Consider the following 20923-nt stretch of genomic DNA (forward strand, 5'->3'; position numbering starts at 1 on the left):
AAGTACGCTTGATAGCAGAATAATGGCTGTGTACAAGACACAACATGCATGGAATTGGAAATGATTTTGTTTCAAGGTATTAAGGAAAATAATATACTGTCAGCATGACCATACTTTCAAAACATCATCTAATTTCTCTCATTGGTGATTTATCATGTGTAGTGCATGTGTCCTGCATGATAATGGAGTCTAAAACAAACTTCCTTCTCCAAATCCTGCTCAGGTTGCAGATTAAAGCTGAAAGTTTACTGTGAAAATTATCCTCCAAACAATACACTCCAGAAATAAACCTGGAGTATTTGAAATCTCAGGGCATGTGGATTGGTCCTCTCTAATATTTTCGAAATTGACTCATTAGTCAAATCCCGATTCTCTAAAATGACTCCTTTTCCAGCTCAGCTAATGAAAAGAGATGGAACAAAAATATCCTATTGGTTTGGAGTATAATTGGAACTGCCATAGACTTTTCTTATCTAAGCAACTTCAAATGAAGTACAATCAAGTGCACACTTCTATAGCAGTTACCAAAAACACAAGAAATAGCTCTGTCTCTAGAAATCTGATATAAGGCAAACATTACATGAAAAATATATACACTACCATTCAAAAGTTGTTCTTTTTTAAGAAATTATTATTTTTATACAACAAGGACACAAAAAATTGACCAAACGTGACAGTATAGACATATATAATGTTACAAGATTCCCATAACAAATAAATGCTTATCTTTTAAACTGTTTATCTTTTTTACTGTTCAAATAAATGCAGCTTTGATGAGCATAAGAGAAGTATTTCAAAAACATTGTATAACAAAACATATAATTTTTTCCAAACTCTTGACTGGTAGTGTATGCTTAAAATACATCCAGTACAAATACTGTATGCATATTTTCATTTTAGTGTTAACTATATACATGGACATATGTATTATTGTATGTTTTTTACATGTATTGCTTGCCATATATCTGATTTATGGGAATTACTAAATAAATAGATTTTGGATCAGTTTTCTCTTGCAATATGGGTTAGATCTTTTTCTTTTCTTTTTTAACAAACAGGCAGTGTATCACCAGAATGGGGTGATCCCTTGCTGGGTCACACACACACACACACACACACTGATAGATACAATGTAATTAATCAGCTTGGTGGTCTTTGAGCGGGACTGAGCGGAATTGATCATGTCTTGTCTAATCACCACCAGATTAGAGAAGATTACATATGCGTGCTTGTCACTTGTCTAAGAAACCCTCTGAGTGTGCATGTGCGTGACAGAGAGAAAAAGTCTGTGTGCGTCAGTATGAGCGTGTCACTGTGTCGTCAGTCTGAGAGACATTTGTTTATGTGCACGTCTGCATCATTATGGATGGAAACCGATGTCAAGCTACACACAGCAAAGAGCTCAAAGCATATGAGCATATCAAAGCAATGCTAACACCAGCCATGCACTGCAAAGCATTCACTCCAAGTACTTAAATTATGCATCTGCCAGAGAAAGACACTCGGATTCAACAAGATTTAGATTTGAACAAATGGGAAATACAAATGGGCAAAAGTAGTAGACTAATGGCAATACATCATGACTGTGCAAGCAAAAACCACAAGCGTTAAATTGATTTTTGTGCTTGAGAAGGCATGAAACTATATCACTACAAAACATCAAGCAGCAGCATTTGCTTTTGATGCTTCAAAGACAATTTGATTAATTACAACCCTAAATTTCCTGGAATTAAGAGTTCAAATGGAAGAAAAACACGTGTGACATAAAGGTGACATAAGAGGTAAATAAAGTCATGCAAGGTTCACAGAACTTGGGTAGACACACCAACAGCGCCAGATTTACCAACCCTTGGTTTTCTTTGCATAATAACAGTCACATACTGTAAAAAGCATAAAATCGATGCATCATTTCATTGACAATCAACATCATTGACAATCTAGACAAACTATGTGAAAGAGTTCCAAAATTAGGCAGAATCCTAAGGCAGCATCATATATATCCTTTTCAGATAAACCAATCCCAGAATGCAATGCAATATAAGAAATGTTGACTAAAAATAGATGTGCTGTATATATACTGAAACATATTGATTACTGGGTATGTTTTCTGCTTGTTACTGTATTGTTAGCTTAGCAACATGCTAACATTAAACTTTTGAAATCAAATGTGAATTCTGTCTGTCATGTGCTTTATGTGATGAATGTTATTTTGTTTTGCTGCATGATCAGATTGCTTGACTGTTAGGATGTTGCCTTACAACTAGCTGCCTTTGTAGGTAGCACACAGCAATGTAGCTCTTTAGGTTTTGGACCAGAGCATTGTGGTGAAATGGTAAGCAAATCTGGCTCGTTGGTAAAGAGGGAGGGTCTACTGGGGTGACATTGTGCAGGGGGTGGGGTTGTTGTCATGGGTACCAGTGCTGGGGCGGGGCCTGTGTCTTTAGGGCTGCTGGCTATGTTGGTTTTGTTGTTAACCTGTAAGTGGGACGAGGAGCAGATCACAAATTACAAAATATCAAACTGACAGGGTCTACAACATCACACTAGGGATATAAAATTACACACGACTGGGGAAAAAATGAGTTCTGTGACAGGGCATCCACAAATATGAATATACAAATACACTGACAAGCATAGATTCACATGGGAGGGATCTAATGATGTACTGTATGATCTGATGAATACAACTCACAAACAATGGTGGACACAAGCCTGAACATATAGTGTGGCACAAATAATAAAATAATAAAATTAAAAGTCCTGAGTTTTTATTTATTTATTTATTATATTCTTCTTTTTTATTTTATAAAATTTACATTTTACAGTTACCATATATCAATCAAAATTGCACCCATTTACTTTCCTAATAGGTGTTCCTGGTATTACTGTGAATATATCATCAGTGCACTTTCCATGATCTAATCAATTTCTTGTGCACCACTATATGTTTTCTTGTGCAATATCCTGTTTCAACCGTACATACAGTATGTCAGATTGTGGAAGTAAAATGGCATATTAACATATGCATTCTTAACTTTTTATTTAATTTTCTCATATAAAATCTGATAAAGGCATAAAAGACATATGAGAGACAGGATTGCGCAACAAACCATCATCACATTTTGTTACTCATGTCAAAAACAGATGTAAAAAAACTCTTAGCTATTGTTTTAGATTAATTTTTGTTTATTAGAAAATAAAATCTGACAAGAAATGATACCAGAAAAAAGTAGATGGGGCAAATTCACTAAACAGTCACAAAAACCTGCATCTTTTGGGGTATCTGGCATAGTGCTGCACCATGCATAGCATATTTAAATTAAAGTGCCCCTATTATGCTGTTTTAATTTAGTTTTGGAGGTCTCCATCAATAAGTTAACATGCATCCAAGATCAAAAAACACTTTAATTTTCTCATAATATACATTGCACATCACCTAATTTCTCAAAGAGTCAGGAAATGGTTTGTGCAAAGATTCAGTCTCTTTAAACCCCTCCTTACCACCAGCCAACCCTGCTCTGATTGGTCAGACAACCCAGTCTGTTGTGATTGGTTTACCGCTTGCAACGCATGTCGGAAACTAAACGGCATTTAACATATCTGAATTTCAGCTCCGGAGGCCTCTGATACGAACAGTAACAACGGTGTCGGTTTTTCCATATAAATTCCAGCGCAAGTCCTCTTCTTTTCGAAGTGCATGCAAAGTGGATTCGCAGCGCAGAAAACAGCATTTTCTCGACATGTTGACAACACGAACTAAACTCTTCCTGGCCTCAGCTACAACTACAGTGTTTGAGAGCGGGTCAAAGTAGACGTTGTTTGTGGGTAGCCAATGAAGAGCGTAGGCTGGCATTATGTAAACGTGTTACATTGTTACATATACGTAGGTTTGTAACAGGAAGTGAGATTGGAATTGCTGACGACTCATTTTGGCAGTTCAGAATCGATTCTTTCTCTTAGGAGGCAATAACTTTATTTGCCATGCACTTTGCCATTCACTTTGGTCTTTAAAAATTTGCAGACATATTCCATTCAAAAACAGTTATATTACACACTAAGGTAATATTCAAAAAAGCATAATGGGGCACTTAAGAAAAAAACCCTGCTTTCTAGATTAGGCTTAGATTGCACTTTATTTTTAGTGATCTGCACTCAGCAAAAGATTTTGGAGGTTTGGTTGATTTGCATAATTTGCATTTCCTTAGTGAATAGCAAAACATCTGTGATCAACAATTAGTTAGCACAATTTATTATTAGTGAATTCACCCATAGTGCTTGAAGTAAAAGTATTTTAATATATATATATATGAATATAATATATATATATATATATATATATATATATATATATATATATATATATATATATATATATATATATATATATACACACTGAAACACTTAAATACTCAAACACAAATAAAAGAATAATAGAATTCAAATAATAGAATTCCATTTAATTTCCAGCAAATTCAGGGAATTAACTTAACTAGACATTTTACGAATGTCTATACTGAAAGGTCCAAATACATTTTTATTGCCAAAATTGAATATATTTCCCATAAAACCTGAAAACTGGAATTGAAATGGAATTTATCAAAATGTCACAGCATATATAATATTATATATTAACTATAGTGATTAAATTGGAAACTATCCTATTTAAAGACCTCCGAATTTCTGGAAAAACAATCAACAAACAAATGCAACCTGAAGGATACACAATGTTCTGCTGCAAGATTACTCTCAGCCATTGCCAAGTACCCATGTTCTTTATATCTTAGTTTTGCCAAAAGATTAATAGGAAACAGACTTAACCCACCTTCACACCATCTGTCTTTTTGTTCAATAAGCTCTTGGCTGCTGTTGGGTGAAAAATAAAAGAGAACATGAATAATTATGTATTACATTACAAATCCATGAAGACACATGCAGCAGGCATTCTGGGATTATTGTTCTCCTTATTGTCACAAGACCTCGGGCAAGAGAAACAACTCACAGTCATACAAATCATTCAGTTTTAGGATAGGAACTCTTGAACATAAATGCAAGGCTACGGGATCAAAAAGATTAAACCCATGTCACAATCAAAACCAGAGTAAGCAATTCTATTCTTAGAGGATGTATGTTTGTGTTAAAAAATGATATGCTGTACAATTTTCTTACTGCCTATGACTGTAAACTGGACAATTTCAAGAAAAAAGTGACATTTTTACCTTAAAAAAAAACAGAAATCATCCCTTTAAAATGTACATAATTACTTTTCCATCATAACATCTTGATGATTGAACTGTTTATGTGTTATGTGCGTAATATAATACAATATATGATAATACCTTTAGCATTGCAAACATAGTTTATAGTCTTCAAACTTCTTGAACCAAAAGTAAAAAGCAATGCATACATTTGTCCTCGAAGAAAGAGTTGCTTTAGAATCGTTTATCACAAATTAAGTGCAGACGACCATTCACCTAATGCATTAAATTAAAGCTTTTCTATCATCCTATTATAACATGTTTCCAGCTACATTTTGCTAACAGCCAACATGTATGAGAAAATGCTAAACCTTTTAATTACACCTTATTTATAAATGTAACATTCCAGAATGTACATGAACACATCCAGATGAAAATGTAACCAGAAAATGAGAACGCATTCCAGATACTTGTTCTATGAGCAAGGCAGGACACATTTACTTTCCCAGTAACTTACTTAAAATTATTATCATGATTACATTCATAAAGTACTGTTTGTTATTATATTATTGAATATGTGTATTTGCAGTTTCAACCTGCAGTTTTACTTGAAAAATGACATGTAGACTAAATGCAAGTTAACGTTATGAATGTAATCTGTTTATATTACATTACATGCAAACAAGGGTAATTAGTAGCTCAGAGTAACAGGGAAGTGTGACAAACAAGCAAACCAGCTGACTGGTTAGAGTAAAAACACATCCCCTTGTGTCAGATTAGACTCTTACCTCACAGGACACACCGGACCCCCCCAAAAAAAGAGATAAAGCAATGATGAACAGGAAAGAAATGTTAAATAAAATGTCTAAAAAAGAGTACCTCACTTTAAAACAGCCTTTGTTAAAAAAAAAAAAAGTATAATAATAATTGACCACATATGAACTAATAACGATATGAAGTTCATAATATAAGAAGAAAAAAAAGAAGGGAGTCTATGTATCACTTTATTTTGATATTCAACTTTAGACATTTTAACTTTGCAACTACACATCAACTACAAGTCATTAGAGTATTAGTATGTCTGCTTAATATCTGTTAACACTTGGTCCACCAACAGACACTGCAAGTACGGCTTTGCAAGTACGTCAACTTATTCTACTAACCTGAACCCAAACCTATCAGTCTACTAATACTCTAATGTGAGTTAGTTGACATGTAGTTGCAAAGTTCCTTATAGTTAGTGTCTAAAGTGGACTATCGAAATAAAGTGTAACCAGAGTGTAATACAGCTGTAGGATAAACACACTCAAACAAACACATTCACACATACAGGTCAGCAGAGCCAGACATACCTGAGAAGTTTCTTGTGACCAGGAGAGTGGTCAAAATTGCACCCTAGTTGCAAAAAAAATTTTTTAGAAATGAAAGAAAAGGAAAAAACAACAAGCAAGAGAGAAATGAAAGAAAGAATAGTACAGAAGGAACAGCAGGAGCAATGTATACCCTCATTTTTATAATGTATTTGGAGGATGCCTAGTTTGCTAGAATAACTTAAAATATCAAATCAGCGTTGCATTGCAAAACTCTCCCTTATACATAACATTATCACTTTGGTCCAGTTATTCCCAGCTAGTAGATAACCCATAACTACCATTATCCAGAAAGGACAAATGTAATATATTTAGTTAGTATAATTAGATAGGGAGTAATGCAATAATGTAACGCATTACATTTAAAAGGAACATTGTAAATTTAGATCTTGCATGTAGTGAGTGGGTAACTGCATGTGCAGGAAATTCATGTGAAGAAAGCTAAAGATTGGACAAAAGACATTGAGGAAAGTCTATTAATAAGCCAGACCAAAACTAACCTTGAGTTTCCTTCGGGCATTGAATTTCTTCAAGCACTCCACGGTTTCCTGTCTGTGCATCATAGACGCTACAGTGGAGCGTTGCTACAGAAAGAGAAAGAAAGACAAAGAATGAAGGCAAGAGCTTATTGAGGATTAGGAAGTTACTTTGTTGTATAATAAAGAAGAATGCATGTTAGTGTGTGTGTGTTTGTGTGTTGTGTGTTGTGTTGAAACACATACGCAGATCCAGGGGTGTTTGAGGGCTTCAGAAGCTGTAATGCGTTTAGAAGGATTGATAGTCAACATCTTATTAATCAGATCTTTAGCTTCAGGGGTCACTGTGTCCCACTCAGGAGAAGGAAACTACATACAGAGATAAGACAACACAATAATGTGTCATTTAATAAGTTTGTATGAATTTGTAAGTCTTAGAAGCCCAAGGAACTGAGGATGACATCAATTCATCATCGTTACCAAGTGGTTATTGGCATCAGATACATTTGTAGCTCTAATAGTGTGTTCTTAGAGTTCAGCCAACCCTTTCCAGGAAAATCATTAGAAATTCAGACTCACGTCATAAGCACCAGCCTTAATCTGCTGATAGAGGCGATGCTGGTCTTCATCCCAAAATGGAGGATATCCAACCAGCAGAATGTAGAGAATCACACCTATGAAACATATATCTTATTATAACTACATTCAGAGAGAAATATTCTTCAGACAAATTCTCAAATATCAACTACACTTGACCTAAAGACTGGGCTATAATGTCTGTATTCAAGCAATCTTATTCAAACAGCACACAGAGTAAGGTAGAAGTATATTTTTGGACATCTAACATAGTAATGTCTATGTTATGACTGTTTTGGGTGACAGTTCCAAGATATTCTTTGAAGAAAGACGGTACTATTTAAATACTATGGAGCATGAATATGGCAATCATTCAGTACCATTTGGAATCTATATCTCAAAGTACAATGGTATTACCATCTGTCCATCTTTTCGTAAGTGGGAAGAACATCCTGATGGTCAATTTGAATAATTGTGCAATCATTTTTACATCACGGCTAAATTGAAACGTTCATTCAACTGCTTGAATTGGACTAACTAGTTTTAAGCCTAAAAACAGAAAGACAATTTACCAGGGACACTCCATTTGGCTGATTAGATTCAATGCTGCTTAAAAACTCAGGCTGCAATAATTTAATAATCAGTTAATGAGCTTCAACAGTGACATCCATCACACCAACTCGCTTATGAGGTGAACATTTTTGTCTGTCATTTGCCTCCTTACCGCAGGCCCACATGTCCACAGGTTTGCCATAAGGATCTTTCCTCAAGACCTCTGGAGACAGGTACCCTGGAGTACCAGCAAAACCTGAACAAAGAGCGGTTTAGGGGAATAAATGAACAGATTCTACAGCATTTAATTATTGTTTAGAATATGAAAAAGTGTTATTTGCCAATTTGGCTTGTAAAAGCTTAGTCATGCAGAATTGTTTACAGCAAAATTACTAATAAAGCAGTGTTCCCTATAGACTTCTGTTTTTGCAGCCTTTGCTGGTACTAATTACGTCCTAAAAAAAACTGAATTATGCGTGTAGCATATTTGTTTTAATTAAATATTCTCTTTACAACAATACACAGCTGTTCAAAGGTTTAAGGTAAAGATTTTTTTATTATTTTGAAAGAAGTCTCTTATGCTCACCAAGGCTGCATTTATTTGATCAAAAATACAGTAAAAACAGTAATATTGTGAAATCATAGTACAATTTAAAATAATTGTTTTCAATTTTACTATATTTTAAAATGTAATTAATTTCTGTGATGCCAAAGCTGTCATTGTCAAGTGATCCTTCAGAAATCATTCTAATGTGTTGATTTGCTGCTCAAGAAACATTTCTTACTATTATTATCAATGTTGAAAACTCTTCTGCTGCTTAATATTTTTGTAGGAACCTATTTGTTTTTCAGGATTATTTTAGATTCAGATTTTTTTGTAACAATTTAAAACTTTCAATCAAAGCTACTGATTCGTTAAAAGATCTGGCTCTTTAAAGTGATAAAACTACACTGATCGTCCTACGTGATTGTTTTTGCATGCATCAATTATCATCTTGTATTAATTATTTTAATATTATAACATCAAATTCAAACATGCAACTCAGTTAAAATGTAATTTCTTTTATAGCAACACAGTATATACAATTTTGTGGTACTTACCAAACCATGCCTGCTGATCACCCTGGACCTCTATGGCCAAACCAAAGTCGGCAAGCTTAACTGCCGCCCCCTTCATCTTACTGGCCAACAGCAAATTCTCAGGCTTCAAGAAAAGCATGCAAACACACAAGCATATGTCTTAACAGTCTTAATTCTCCCTTAGGTAATGGCTTTTCTAAAAGCAGCTATTTATTGAATACATTTTTTTTAACAGCAGTCATGCTATGATGACTCATTCCTCCTCAGCAGGTTGAAAGACATTTTGGAGGAAGAACAAAAAAGCTAATTCTGTCAAATGTCTGAATTGTATCTGCGCAAATGTGGATTGATTATCACTAGCTAAAAGGCTTTGTGAAGATTTCAGTAGATGAAAGGATAAAATATTAGATTCTCAGACACAGCAAGGCTATTTTCTGTTAGACAATATGAGATCCGGCTACGTCAGACTGTGCTAAATTTTGCACTGGACTCTGCTACATTAAGCGCCACTGTCTGGAGAAGTGTGAGTGTGTGTGTGTGTGTGTCCTGACCTTCAGATCCCGGTGGACAATCCCATTAACATGGCAGTGATGAACGCTCTCCAAAATCTGCTGAATGCAGTGACTGAGAGAGAGGGAGACGGTGAAAGAGAAAGGTAAGACAGAGGGGAAGTGTGACAATGGTGGGCAGAAGGAACAAAAGTTTTTGTTTTTTTTAAATCAAGAAACAATCAGTAAAAAGAGGGAACTTAGAGGAAAATAGAGATAATAGGGACTTTATCAGCCTTTTATGAAGTAAACATTCAGTTATGGAGGACTGTACATACATTAGAATGCATGCAGTCATTAATCATCTATAAATAACATGCTTCACACTTTCTTGTCCAGCCCCGAAGACACATGCACATTTTCCTTTACACATGCAAAATTACACTTGAGGAGGCGAGGCTGTAAAGGGAAGCAGTGTATAATTTATCATCAGTATAAATAACTTGCACAAAAGAGAAACAGGCTCACAAAAGAGTCATGTGACCTAGAAGAACTGTCTGTAAGCATATTTTATGTAGAACAAACTTGACATTAATGAATGTACTAATGTGCAACTGTTGTAATGTGTCTGTCTGCATGTTCTTACCTGGCATCAGCCTCGCTGTAATACTCTCTTGCTACAATGTCTTCAAACAGCTCACCTCCAGTAACCCTGAGGTAAATTATTGCATATCAAAAGATACTCAAAATCTCCAAAGAGAAACTGTTTTTGGAGATCTTTTCCTGAGGTTTTTAAACAATGCTACATGCTATTTTTAAAATGGATCATTCCTTAGGAGTTCTATTCTATACACAATCCTAAACCTAGATTCACTAATCAAAGAAGTCACTGTTACCAGAGAAACAGGGAATTGCCATAATTTCCAAAGTCGAGTGTTTTTGCAAGATAGTGGTACAGTTAGACTGTAAAGTGGAGTAACAACAGACATTACGAGGGGGAGGGTACACAAACCATTATTGCAATGCTCAATATGGCGGTTGTAGAAAGGACCTTTCAATCAAAAGAACAAACTGATTGAAGCATAGGCACATTTTTTAACAAAAGATCTTATCACAGAAACAATATACTAAATCTAAAATAATATATCAAAATTTGTTATGGTTTAAATTTATAATAAATGTAATTAGCTAAACTTCAGAGAGCTTTTGACACACTTAAAGGGATAGTTCACCCAAAAATGAAAATTCTGTCATCATTTACTCACCCTCAAGTTGTTCCAAACCTGTATACATTTCTTTATTCTGCTGCACACAAAGGAAGATATTTTGAAGAAAGTTTGTAACCAGGCCGCTTTGGGGAACCATTGACTTCCATAGCAGGAAATAAAAATACAATAGAAGTCAAAGTCAGTGGTGCCCCAGAACTGTTCAGTTTCTCACATTCTTCAAATTATCTTCCTTTGTGTTCAACAATACAAAGAAATGTATACAGGTCACACCGTGACCCTTAGTGCTCAATTCCGATTTATTGCTCAGATACGATTTTTTTGTATAGTTGTTTACATTGTTGTTTTAAATGTGGCCAATATGAGGTTCCAGTGTGAACAGAACATTGTCCTGAACTGACTCGCATGCACAAAAGAATGATAAAAAGATGACACGCAGCCCACTGTCATTCGGAAGTAAACACAGAGGACATTAAAGTAAGCGATTACCTGTTTATATAGCGTGATCTGCCACAGAAGCCAGCGAATTTATGCGCAGGCAATATAAAAGAAAACTAAGACAAGGATGCGAAAAAAGAGAGCAGAGTTTTTAAAGGGGTCATATAATGGTACATGCACTTTAAGTTGGTTGTACTGAAATGTGTGTTGGCAGTGCCTGTACACAACCATCATAAAATGATAAAAATCCATCCAGTGTTTTTTTTTTTTTAAATCTTCTTATGTTTCCTCCTGTCTCAAATCAAGCTGTTCGATTTTGTGACGTCACAAAATCGACGCCCCTCCCACGATGGCTGATTGACAGCAGTGTTTCAAACACAGACCCACCCTCGAGCCCTCGTGAGCGAACTGTCAATCATAGCACGCGCCTACAGGCACGTTCATTGTTGATAGCTGGAGTGGTGAGTAGAATGGCGTCTAACGATTGTGGTGTTCTGTTCTTGGGTGTAATAACGAACACAGCAGTCATGTTGATGTCCCTAAATCCGAACCGCTGAAGACGCAGTGGCTGAGTTTGTTTTCGAAGGGAATATTCCTATTAGGCATTCTCTGGGAATATTCCCCACGATCAACGTCAATGCTGTCATGTTTGCGCAAATCATTTCACCAGACTGCTTTACAAACGAGGGTCAGTATAAAGCTGGATTTGCCAAGAAGCTGCTCCTGAAAAAAGGATCAGTACCAACTATTCGTGTTCCTGCTGCACCTCCAGAAGAACAAGTGAGTGTAACGTTTTATTGACCTTTATATTAATCTTTATATTAATCTTTGCAAATAGCTTGCACGCTTCACGATGAATGTGGCTATTTTTACACTCAGGGTACATTATGGCATGTTTTCTATGTACGACGTTATCAATATAATTCATAATCCCACATTTTTAATGAACGACGCGTTGTGGTTATTGTGTTATTGTGTTACAAACGGTGTACGCACAGAACAGAGGGGCGGGGTGAGCAAAGCTCATTATCATTTAAAGACACAGGCACTGAAATGGCGTGCTGAAAACAGAGCTGTTTTTGACCAGGTAAAATGAGTGTTTTCTTACAATACTAATGAGAATTTTTAATTAAAGTATATTACAAACTTTTAATTTAGACCCTAAAGAATCATATTAGCTTGTACAAAAATGAGATTATATGACCCCTTTAAAAACTTATGATACGAGCCCTGATGTTTTGCTTGTAGAGCTATCACTGTAATACTTATAAGTTCGTCACATCACTGTCCTTCACTGACTACTTTTCGAAACTCTCTTGATAACTTTGGGTATGTAAAATCTTTGAAGTGACTCCCATGAGCACAGAAATTGTGATGAATGTTGATCTAGAGTGATGTAAAAGTTGCATGAATTCCGATATGACTGTTCAGAATGAAGTCGCTTTGTAAAACATCTGACCTGTATCGGATTTAGGACCACATATGGAAGTGGCCCAAATCGGAATTGAAAAGATCAGATTGCATGTGGTTTGTGGTGTTCACAAGGTCATGAGAAAAACAGATCTGAGTTACATGCGAGCAACAAACAAAAAAAAGGGGGGGATTTGGGCCACATTTACCTGCAGTCTGAACATAGCCAAATACATAATTTTATGCAATTTTGTATTTGCTTATATTTGTGGTTATAAATGTGGTTAAAGTATACTGCCAAATGTACTGACAAGCATTTATGGTAAACTAAAATATAATTGAAACGTAATTATTAAAGTTTGATTGATGATGTATTTAAATATATTTGTAGTGGGGGTGTTGCAATTTAGTACATTTAAAATACATTAACTTAATATTGAATAACACACTACAGTTAAAATTATAATCAAGTCCTTTACATGTACTTTAGTATGTTAGTCAACACATCAAGTGTGCTTTTTTAAATCATGGCAAAATAAAATTTAAAACAATGATTTAAAATGTACTTTTTCATAAAACTTTTAATTTGACATTAAAAAGTGCACTTTTTAAAAAAAAACTCACTTAAGTTTGTGATGAAATGAAAACTGCACTCTAAGTACACGGAAAATGCCTTTTATTTCATTAATATTATATTATCAGCAAGTACCAGTTTTTTTTAAATATACTTTTAAGATTTGAAGTACACTACAAGTTTACAATCAATACAATTAAGCATACTTCTTTTTACAAGCTATTGCCTTGTATCTACAACATGCATTTACATTAACTGGACTGGACATGATTTGAGCTGGAGAATAAAAATGTATCATTGAATATCACTTTTTATAAGGTTTTAACAGATTTCTTTCTTTCTTTCTTTCTTTCTTTCTTTCTTTCTTTCTTTCTTTCTTTCTTTCTTTCTTTCTTTCTTTCTTTCTTTCTTTCTTTCTTTCTTTCTTTTTGGTGGCTGCTGACTGAACTGATTTGCTACTGATTCTATTACATCTTTCACAATGTTTATTTTGTGAGTAGTTCATACTAGTATTCCTCAAAATGTTGCGAATATCGCATAATATTGTGTAGTTTTTGCTATCATGTCATAGCTGTTTGGTCCTTCTGGAGGCTAAACCAATGATAAAGTGGGCTGTACTGTTGAGCTCTATTCAAATAACTACACTAAAAGTCAACATTGTATGTTTATTCGTACAAAAGCTGACAGTATTCAAAAATAGCAGTGCAAGCATTTGTCAGACTGTGTGAATCTGGGTCACAAACAGTTGAATATCACTGAATATGACAGCTTGCTTCTCTCTACTTGTTTTTCTCCGCCTGCCTGTCCTTCTGTGTTCTCCTCTCTGTTTGTCTGTCTTTCTCCTATCAGCCAGATCAGCTGCTAGCAGAATTTTTTTATTTCATACAGACACGAGTCAGCACAATCCACTGGTCTGGTCCATTTCTAAGGCTACGCTCACTCGCACAGTCAGTGTTTAGTATTGACAACCACCCAGCTAACAAAAATATGTTCTAAAACAGTTTTGCTAATGTTTCCATTAAGTTATGAAAATGTTATTTCTAAATGTTCTCTAAATTTTTATTAAATGTTTCGAAAAATGTGCTTATAAGGGAACATTCCATTTTATCATTCTGCAAACATTAATGGAAATTAATTTTCTCTGAACATTCTGAAATAAGCATTAAAAGTTCCATAAACAATATATAAATAATGTTTTTGTGCTAACGTTTTGAGAACATTATTAAAGACCAGATCATTTTTGAACGCTTGTTCATAACTTAGATAGAACCTTGCCAGAATGTTAGCCAAGTTAGGCAAACATTCCCACAAACAGGTATGACTCTTGAATAGTCCTGTTCACACAATAATATATTATATCATTTTGTTGTAAGAATGGGGTTGTCATGCACGTTCATAATCAAACTGTTTGTGAACGTAACTAACACTCTAAAACAGGCCTAACATTTGTATTAAGCTGCTGTGCCTGTGTGCCAAAAACGTCTTTTATTCTATAAATCAGTTCTATAAAGTAATGCTGAAAGTAGGCTCACTGGTTTGCCGAAGGCTGCCCTCTGGGCACCGTCCTGCTATCACATAAATATCAGTAGCACTTTGTAAATGGGGCAGTCTAATACTAACCACACACAGACTCTGCCTATTGAGCCTACTAAGAAATGTGGAGGAAAAAGAGGAAATTAAGTTAATATACTTACAGATCAAAGACTAGGTAATGGAAGCCCTCCTCCGATATGCTGTCATGGAGTCGAACTACAAAGAGAATTTTGCTCCGTCATTTCCTCATCTTTAGTTACGATTAGGTAATACAGATCTCTGGTAGAATGTCTCTGGAAAAACTGAGTCCATTACCAATATTCGGGTGTTTCAAGAGACGGCAAATCCTGGCCTCTCTCTCCAGCTTCTGGTGATCTGAAACAGATTACAAATTTTTTTTAGCTGATATATTGGAGATGTTTTAGCTGACAAGGTACAGATCTGTTCATAAAACCGTGCTTTTTTTATGTCTTATGTTTCTGTGAGAGCCCTGCAGATCTTTTCAATCACCACCAGAGGACAGTGTTTTAATGCCTGCGAGTGTGTATGAGGGGCAGATGGCACCCTGACCTGCAGAAAACTATAAATAACCACATGCGCTCTTCTCTCTTCTGTACTAATCCGATATTTTAAAAAAACATACTAAACTTAACTCGCAAGCAGAAAAAACACAATTCCCGAAAGGATCATGTGACACGATTCATGATTCAACATACTTTTAAGCATCTGGCGACTGGAGTCAGTCACAATCAATTAACAAGCCATTAACACACAAAGGAAAAGACAAATTAAGAAAGCACATTTTGTTTCAGAAATGCTCCTTACTGCAAAATGTGCAGTATATATAGTATAGCCTTTAGCCTACTAATTATAACAATTATAAACGCTTCAGCATTGTCACTTGACCTCATTATGTTGCATGTTAAATTCAGCAAGTGGTGCAGAGATATATCAGAATGGATTTTTTGTGTAATATTGTACGTTTGGCAGTCTGATCAAATAACGACTTAAGAAGAATTGAAAAAATAAAGGGAGATTTGTTACATAGGAAACAGAAGGTTAAAAATACACAAACACTGCACATTTTGGTGTCATTCTGGTATTTTCTGCATATTGTGCACAGTATAAATACTGCAAATGTAGCATGAAATGTATGCTAGTACTGCACACATTCATAATCGCAGCTCATTAGTGAAATGAAGCCTGGTGAATCATATGAAAATGTGATTCATTTGAATTTGAATTGAGATCATAAATGAATAGCTCACGCAGCCTTTGGCCATATTCAGTTCCTTCTCTCATTTTTGTTCAGATGGAGGGAATAAATTAAGTTGTGAAGGGGGCGAGGGGGATAAAATAGCATGTACATTAGCTCAAATCACTAAACTTCCCATTTTTACAGATGAGAATCAGTATATTTCAGTTTATCGGTTGTCATCTCAGGTTTGGCAGTTTATTCTCAATTTGTGGTTCTTTCTTTCAGCCCCACACCACTCTCTCTTTCTATCACTAATCAACCCCCCCACCTCCACAGGTAGTCCACCTACCAACCGGCCAGACATCTGTTGTCTAGCAACTCCTCCACCAATCAGAACGCAAAGGCCTCTCTTCCTCTCTGCAGTGGAACCAGCCCTGCATGCAAATATTGGAACCCTCTGGATCCCATAGAACCCACGCAATTACAGCAGAACTCTCAAACAATCTCCTGTTCTCCTGTCACCTCGGACAAGCGAGACAACAAGTAAATGAATAGGTTCTTAACGATGTATAATTATAGCACCATCTTCTCATGACTTCACAGTTGGTTACATAATTCTCACTTTTACATTTTTTTTGTGCATTCCCAAGACATGCTCAGATCTACACTGAAGCAGATGGCTTATTCATACATCTGAACAATATCAGTGCCATTAATCTGGACCAAGAACAAACACTATCATAAATAACACACTTTCATTATTGGAAAACAGCAATGAAACAATTTATACAGCAGACCAGAATTATGGATCATCTAGCCACTGGCACACACTGTTCATAAGGACAAACACCTAGGCTATCAATCGTAGCATCAGTTTGGAGCAAAACAAATCCATCTCAATCATAAACCAAGGCCTGGGTGTGTGTGTGACATGACAGCAGATTTGTGGATCCTGGCATTTTTACATGCTGTTTATAAAGTAGCCTATTGTACTGGACTATTTACAGGTATGAATCAGGCTTGTCAGTAGTAGAGCAGTTTGTGCACTATATATGCAGTACAGTATGTGTAAAAATGCTTTCCGGTCAGTTAGCAGGGAAAGGCCTAGATTTGACAGTCCTGCCTCCTCCCCTCTTTTCTCCGCTGTTCTCTTTTTTATTTGCTATCTGAAGCTTTCCGCACTGCAGCAGTGTGTGTGTGTGTGTGAGTGTGAGTGTGTGTGTGTGTGTGTGTGTGTGTGTGTGTGTGTGTGTGTGTGTGTGTGTGTGTGTGTGTGTGTGTGTGTGTGTGTGTGTGTGTGTGTGTGTGTGAGAGAGAGAGAGAGAGAGAGAGAGAGAGAGAGTATTCCTTCATGTTTTGTGCTGCTTTTCCAGGAGATTAATGAGAGATTTGAGATCATCAGAGAGAGAGAAGCAATAAACCTCTGAAATGAATGACCAAACCTAGTTCTTTGACTTGGCTATAGCAATCATGCTTGATAAATAAATAAATAACAAGGTTCAAAATCTCATGACCTTTATCCAGCTGTCTATTCAGACCAGAGGAGAGGAGACTTCTTTATCACCCAGAAACAGCTCGATTTACATGCAGCACCAGTCAAATAGAACAATGGTAATAGTTGTAAGTATATGCAAAAAAATAGCAAATTGTATAGCAAATTTGCATATTTGTATTTTGGGGGAATGCATAAACTGACCATTCAAATGTAATTGCAATTCACTGCATTTTCCACTCTTAGCACCAGGGAGGTCAACTTGATCACGATTATTTGCAAACGTATTCCATCATCACTTGCCAATTTCAATATTCAATATTCGTTTTCTCCATAGGATTTTCTAGAAAATCTTCAATAAAGGGTTCTAAGGTCCAGATTCATCAGAGCGGTTACAACATTAAAAATTTGGTTTTAAAGCAAAAAAGGGAAAAGTACAAGACGTAATACAGTATGTCTTCTATGAAGGATTTAACCACATAGTCCACGAAGCACTTAAAATGGCGTAATCAAATAAAAAACTGATGGTAAAGTATAAAACTCTTGATTAATAGATATTAAAAGTATAAAATGCAATATATTTGAAGTCTGTTGCAAATTAGTCATATGGGTATAGGCTATAAGTTGCACTGAGTGAAACTGATTCAATTACACTATTCGCAATGCTTTGTGGAAATTGAAGTCTGATACAGCGTCTGATACAATGAAAACATTGTTAGCTGACTATGGTCGCAAGTTCCGTCATTATCAGCATAGTTCAACGAGTCTGTGTTTCCCGAAACCATAGTTCCAACGAACATTCGCAAACAACATCTCAAAGTTGTGTGGTTGGAACCTGTGGTTAAAAGCATAGTTTCTTGTTTGTATGACATGTGGACTCAATAAATCCTTATCTTGAAAAAAATAAGCCAGCTGACATTCAGTACAGTCTATATCTTTCATTTCGAATATACACAAATGTCATTTACGTCTCTTAGTTTGTCGAGAGATTTAACGCATCGTTGAGGAGTGTGCACATGCGTACGTGCACGTACGTATAAAGTACGAGCCTCATTCACCTCATTAACCAACGTGGTTGAACAACAAATTTGCAACAATGCGGTTCGGGAAACAGTCATGACTAGCTAGTTGACTTATTCAAAGATGTATCGTACTATGGTAGTTAAGGAGCGGGTTGTAGCGTTGTACGGGAAACGCACCCCTGATTGGTGGATCCAAGATGTTCACCATTCACAGGCAATTAGGCTACTACACTAAAAAACTAAACTAAAGCTACAAAATCACATAGATTTGCGGCTTCTAAAGAAGCACCTTCAGAGCTCATGGTTTTAAGAGTTTTATACATTATTGTTACCTCTAAAAAATATTTCAAACAGAAATCTTCCACTATTCATTGATTAGGCTGAAGGTCGATTTTGAAACTGACACTATCAGAGGCGTTAAGGAGACATCAGGGAGAGCTAATGCTTCTGTTAATTGGCCAAGCAGGGCCAATAATCTCAAAATAGCTGATTTATTGCCCAGGGGTGCGTTTCCCGAAAGCATCGTTGGCCAACCATGGTCGCAAGTTCCGTCGTTACCAATAGAGTTCAATGGACATTGCGATGAACTTGCGACCATAGTTGGCCAACGATGCTTTCGGGAAACGCACCCCAGGCCGATTAATCAATCTATCACTTTTGGTAAGATGGCTTCTATCCAAATTATCCAGTCAGAATATGAAAAATTGTACAAAAGATTGCCCTCACACACATGCAAACTCAAGGACACACTGAGGATGTACAACTTGACGAGCTTAAAACAGAACATTCAGTTCTCGATGGAAACGTGGTATAGCATGAAACATTTCACAGACTATTCTGCAAACTTTAAAGATCTTTAGCTCCTCCATGTCTCTCAGGGAAATGACCACAGACTCTCCAATGAGTTAAAGTCCTCAGACATGAGAGAATCTGAACAACTGGTCAGAGAGCAAAAAAAAAAAAAAAAAAAAAGAGAGACGGGGAACTGAGAGAATGTGTCTCTAATTAAAAGTGCCCTAGCTTACTCTCCTCAGAATTCTGTGGCCTAGTTTATTAAAGTAGGCATTTGGTTCTATGCTACACTACACAGTCTGACCTACTAGTTTTGCACTCAGCCTTAACAGAGAAAGAGGTCGCATTTGAAAAATGCTGTCTTTGCAGGTATGATATGGGGAACAAAGCAGCTTCCTTGGGTTTTAGATGCAGCCAGAAAGAAAGAGAGAGTATGACATAATATCTGACAGATATCAGCCAAATAATCCTATATGTACATTTCCACTGCATCATACTGCTTATAGGTACTGCATTTGATTCAAAAGAACTTACTTACTTTCTGACTATTAATAAAGTATGTTCTATAAATGTGCATGGGTGTAGTACAAATACAGTAAAGTCCTACATGTGCCATCACGTGACCAACATCATCAGCTGGGTCACTCCATTTACCTATATGACAGATTCTCTCTCATGGCTTCATGGGATAGTAAAGTGTCCATTGGGTTCTCTAAGCAGAATTTATTTTTTCCCAACCAGTGAATTTTATGAATACAGCAGTATCTTCTTCTAGGTAATCAAATTGGCTATTCTTATGATATATTAACAATATGTAGAACAAATAGTGTATCAAAAGCCCTTGTGAAAAAGAAGTGCACTTTATTGTATTAAATGTGCACTTTTTAATGTACTTCAAATCTTTAAAGTACACTGTAAAAAAAGATTTTTCGAAGTTGTAAATGAACGAAAGATTATGGGAATGCGTTTTACAAGAAAATATTCTTTCAGTCTTTCTACTTCAAAATTTCACATTCAATTTAATGTGTTATTTGCCGTTTCTTTGAAATTATTTGTGGAACTTACTAGCAATTTCTGAGTGGAAATTGTTTCAAAGTAAATTGTTCATAAATAATCTTTTTGTCATGTTTTTAAGAACTACTCTTATTTTGTTGTGCTGACTAACATACTAAAGCACATGCAAAGTATTTGATTATTGTAACTATAAGTGTGTTATTTGATATTACATTTAAAGTAAAAAAAAAAAATGTACTAAATTGCAACTTCATCATTACAAACATGAAATTACAAATATACTTAAATGACATTCAAGTTTGAAAATAAATGTATATTTTGGTTCGGCAGTACACTATAAAGCGCCATGACATGAGAAATCAAATTTGCATTCATCTTTTAACATATAAGAGGTCTTTGAACCATTAAAACATCTTGCAAGTTTCATGACCTAAAACGTCCTTGTTATAAACAAAGCATCATTTAATCAAGCTCCAAAGACAGCTAG

The 20923-nt window shown here is 35.6% G+C and overlaps 1 protein-coding gene across 6 annotated transcripts in view; it reads right to left on the reverse strand.

Annotated features, from left to right (window-relative positions):
* camk2d2 (calcium/calmodulin-dependent protein kinase (CaM kinase) II delta 2) overlaps positions 1–20923 on the reverse strand; it is a gene marked incomplete at its 3' end in the record, with an annotated part of 38200 nt that overhangs the window by 7606 nt on the left and 9671 nt on the right. For 2 of the 6 annotated variants that reach the window (XM_081362380.1, XM_081362379.1), the window contains exons 3-14: positions 15234–15293; positions 15080–15134; positions 10384–10449; positions 9801–9873; positions 9271–9373; positions 8342–8425; positions 7621–7715; positions 7288–7410; positions 7066–7149; positions 6548–6590; positions 4823–4860; positions 2416–2475 (exon numbers count right to left, since the gene is read on the reverse strand). In XM_081362380.1, coding sequence (XP_081218506.1) covers positions 2416–2475; positions 4823–4860; positions 6548–6590; positions 7066–7149; positions 7288–7410; positions 7621–7715; positions 8342–8425; positions 9271–9373; positions 9801–9873; positions 10384–10449; positions 15080–15134; positions 15234–15293 — 884 coding nt within the window. Of the gene's footprint in view, positions 1–2415; positions 2476–4822; positions 4864–6547; positions 6591–7065; positions 7150–7287; positions 7411–7620; positions 7716–8341; positions 8426–9270; positions 9374–9800; positions 9874–10383; positions 10450–15079; positions 15135–15233; positions 15294–20923 lie in introns of all 6 variants that reach the window. The other 4 variants (XM_081362378.1, XM_081362383.1, XM_081362382.1 and 1 more) reach the window with 2 other exon arrangements.

The sequence above is a fragment of the Scardinius erythrophthalmus genome (genome assembly GCF_964197995.2).
Source record: "Scardinius erythrophthalmus genome assembly, chromosome: 3".
Classification (NCBI taxonomy): domain Eukaryota; kingdom Metazoa; phylum Chordata; class Actinopteri; order Cypriniformes; family Leuciscidae; genus Scardinius; species Scardinius erythrophthalmus.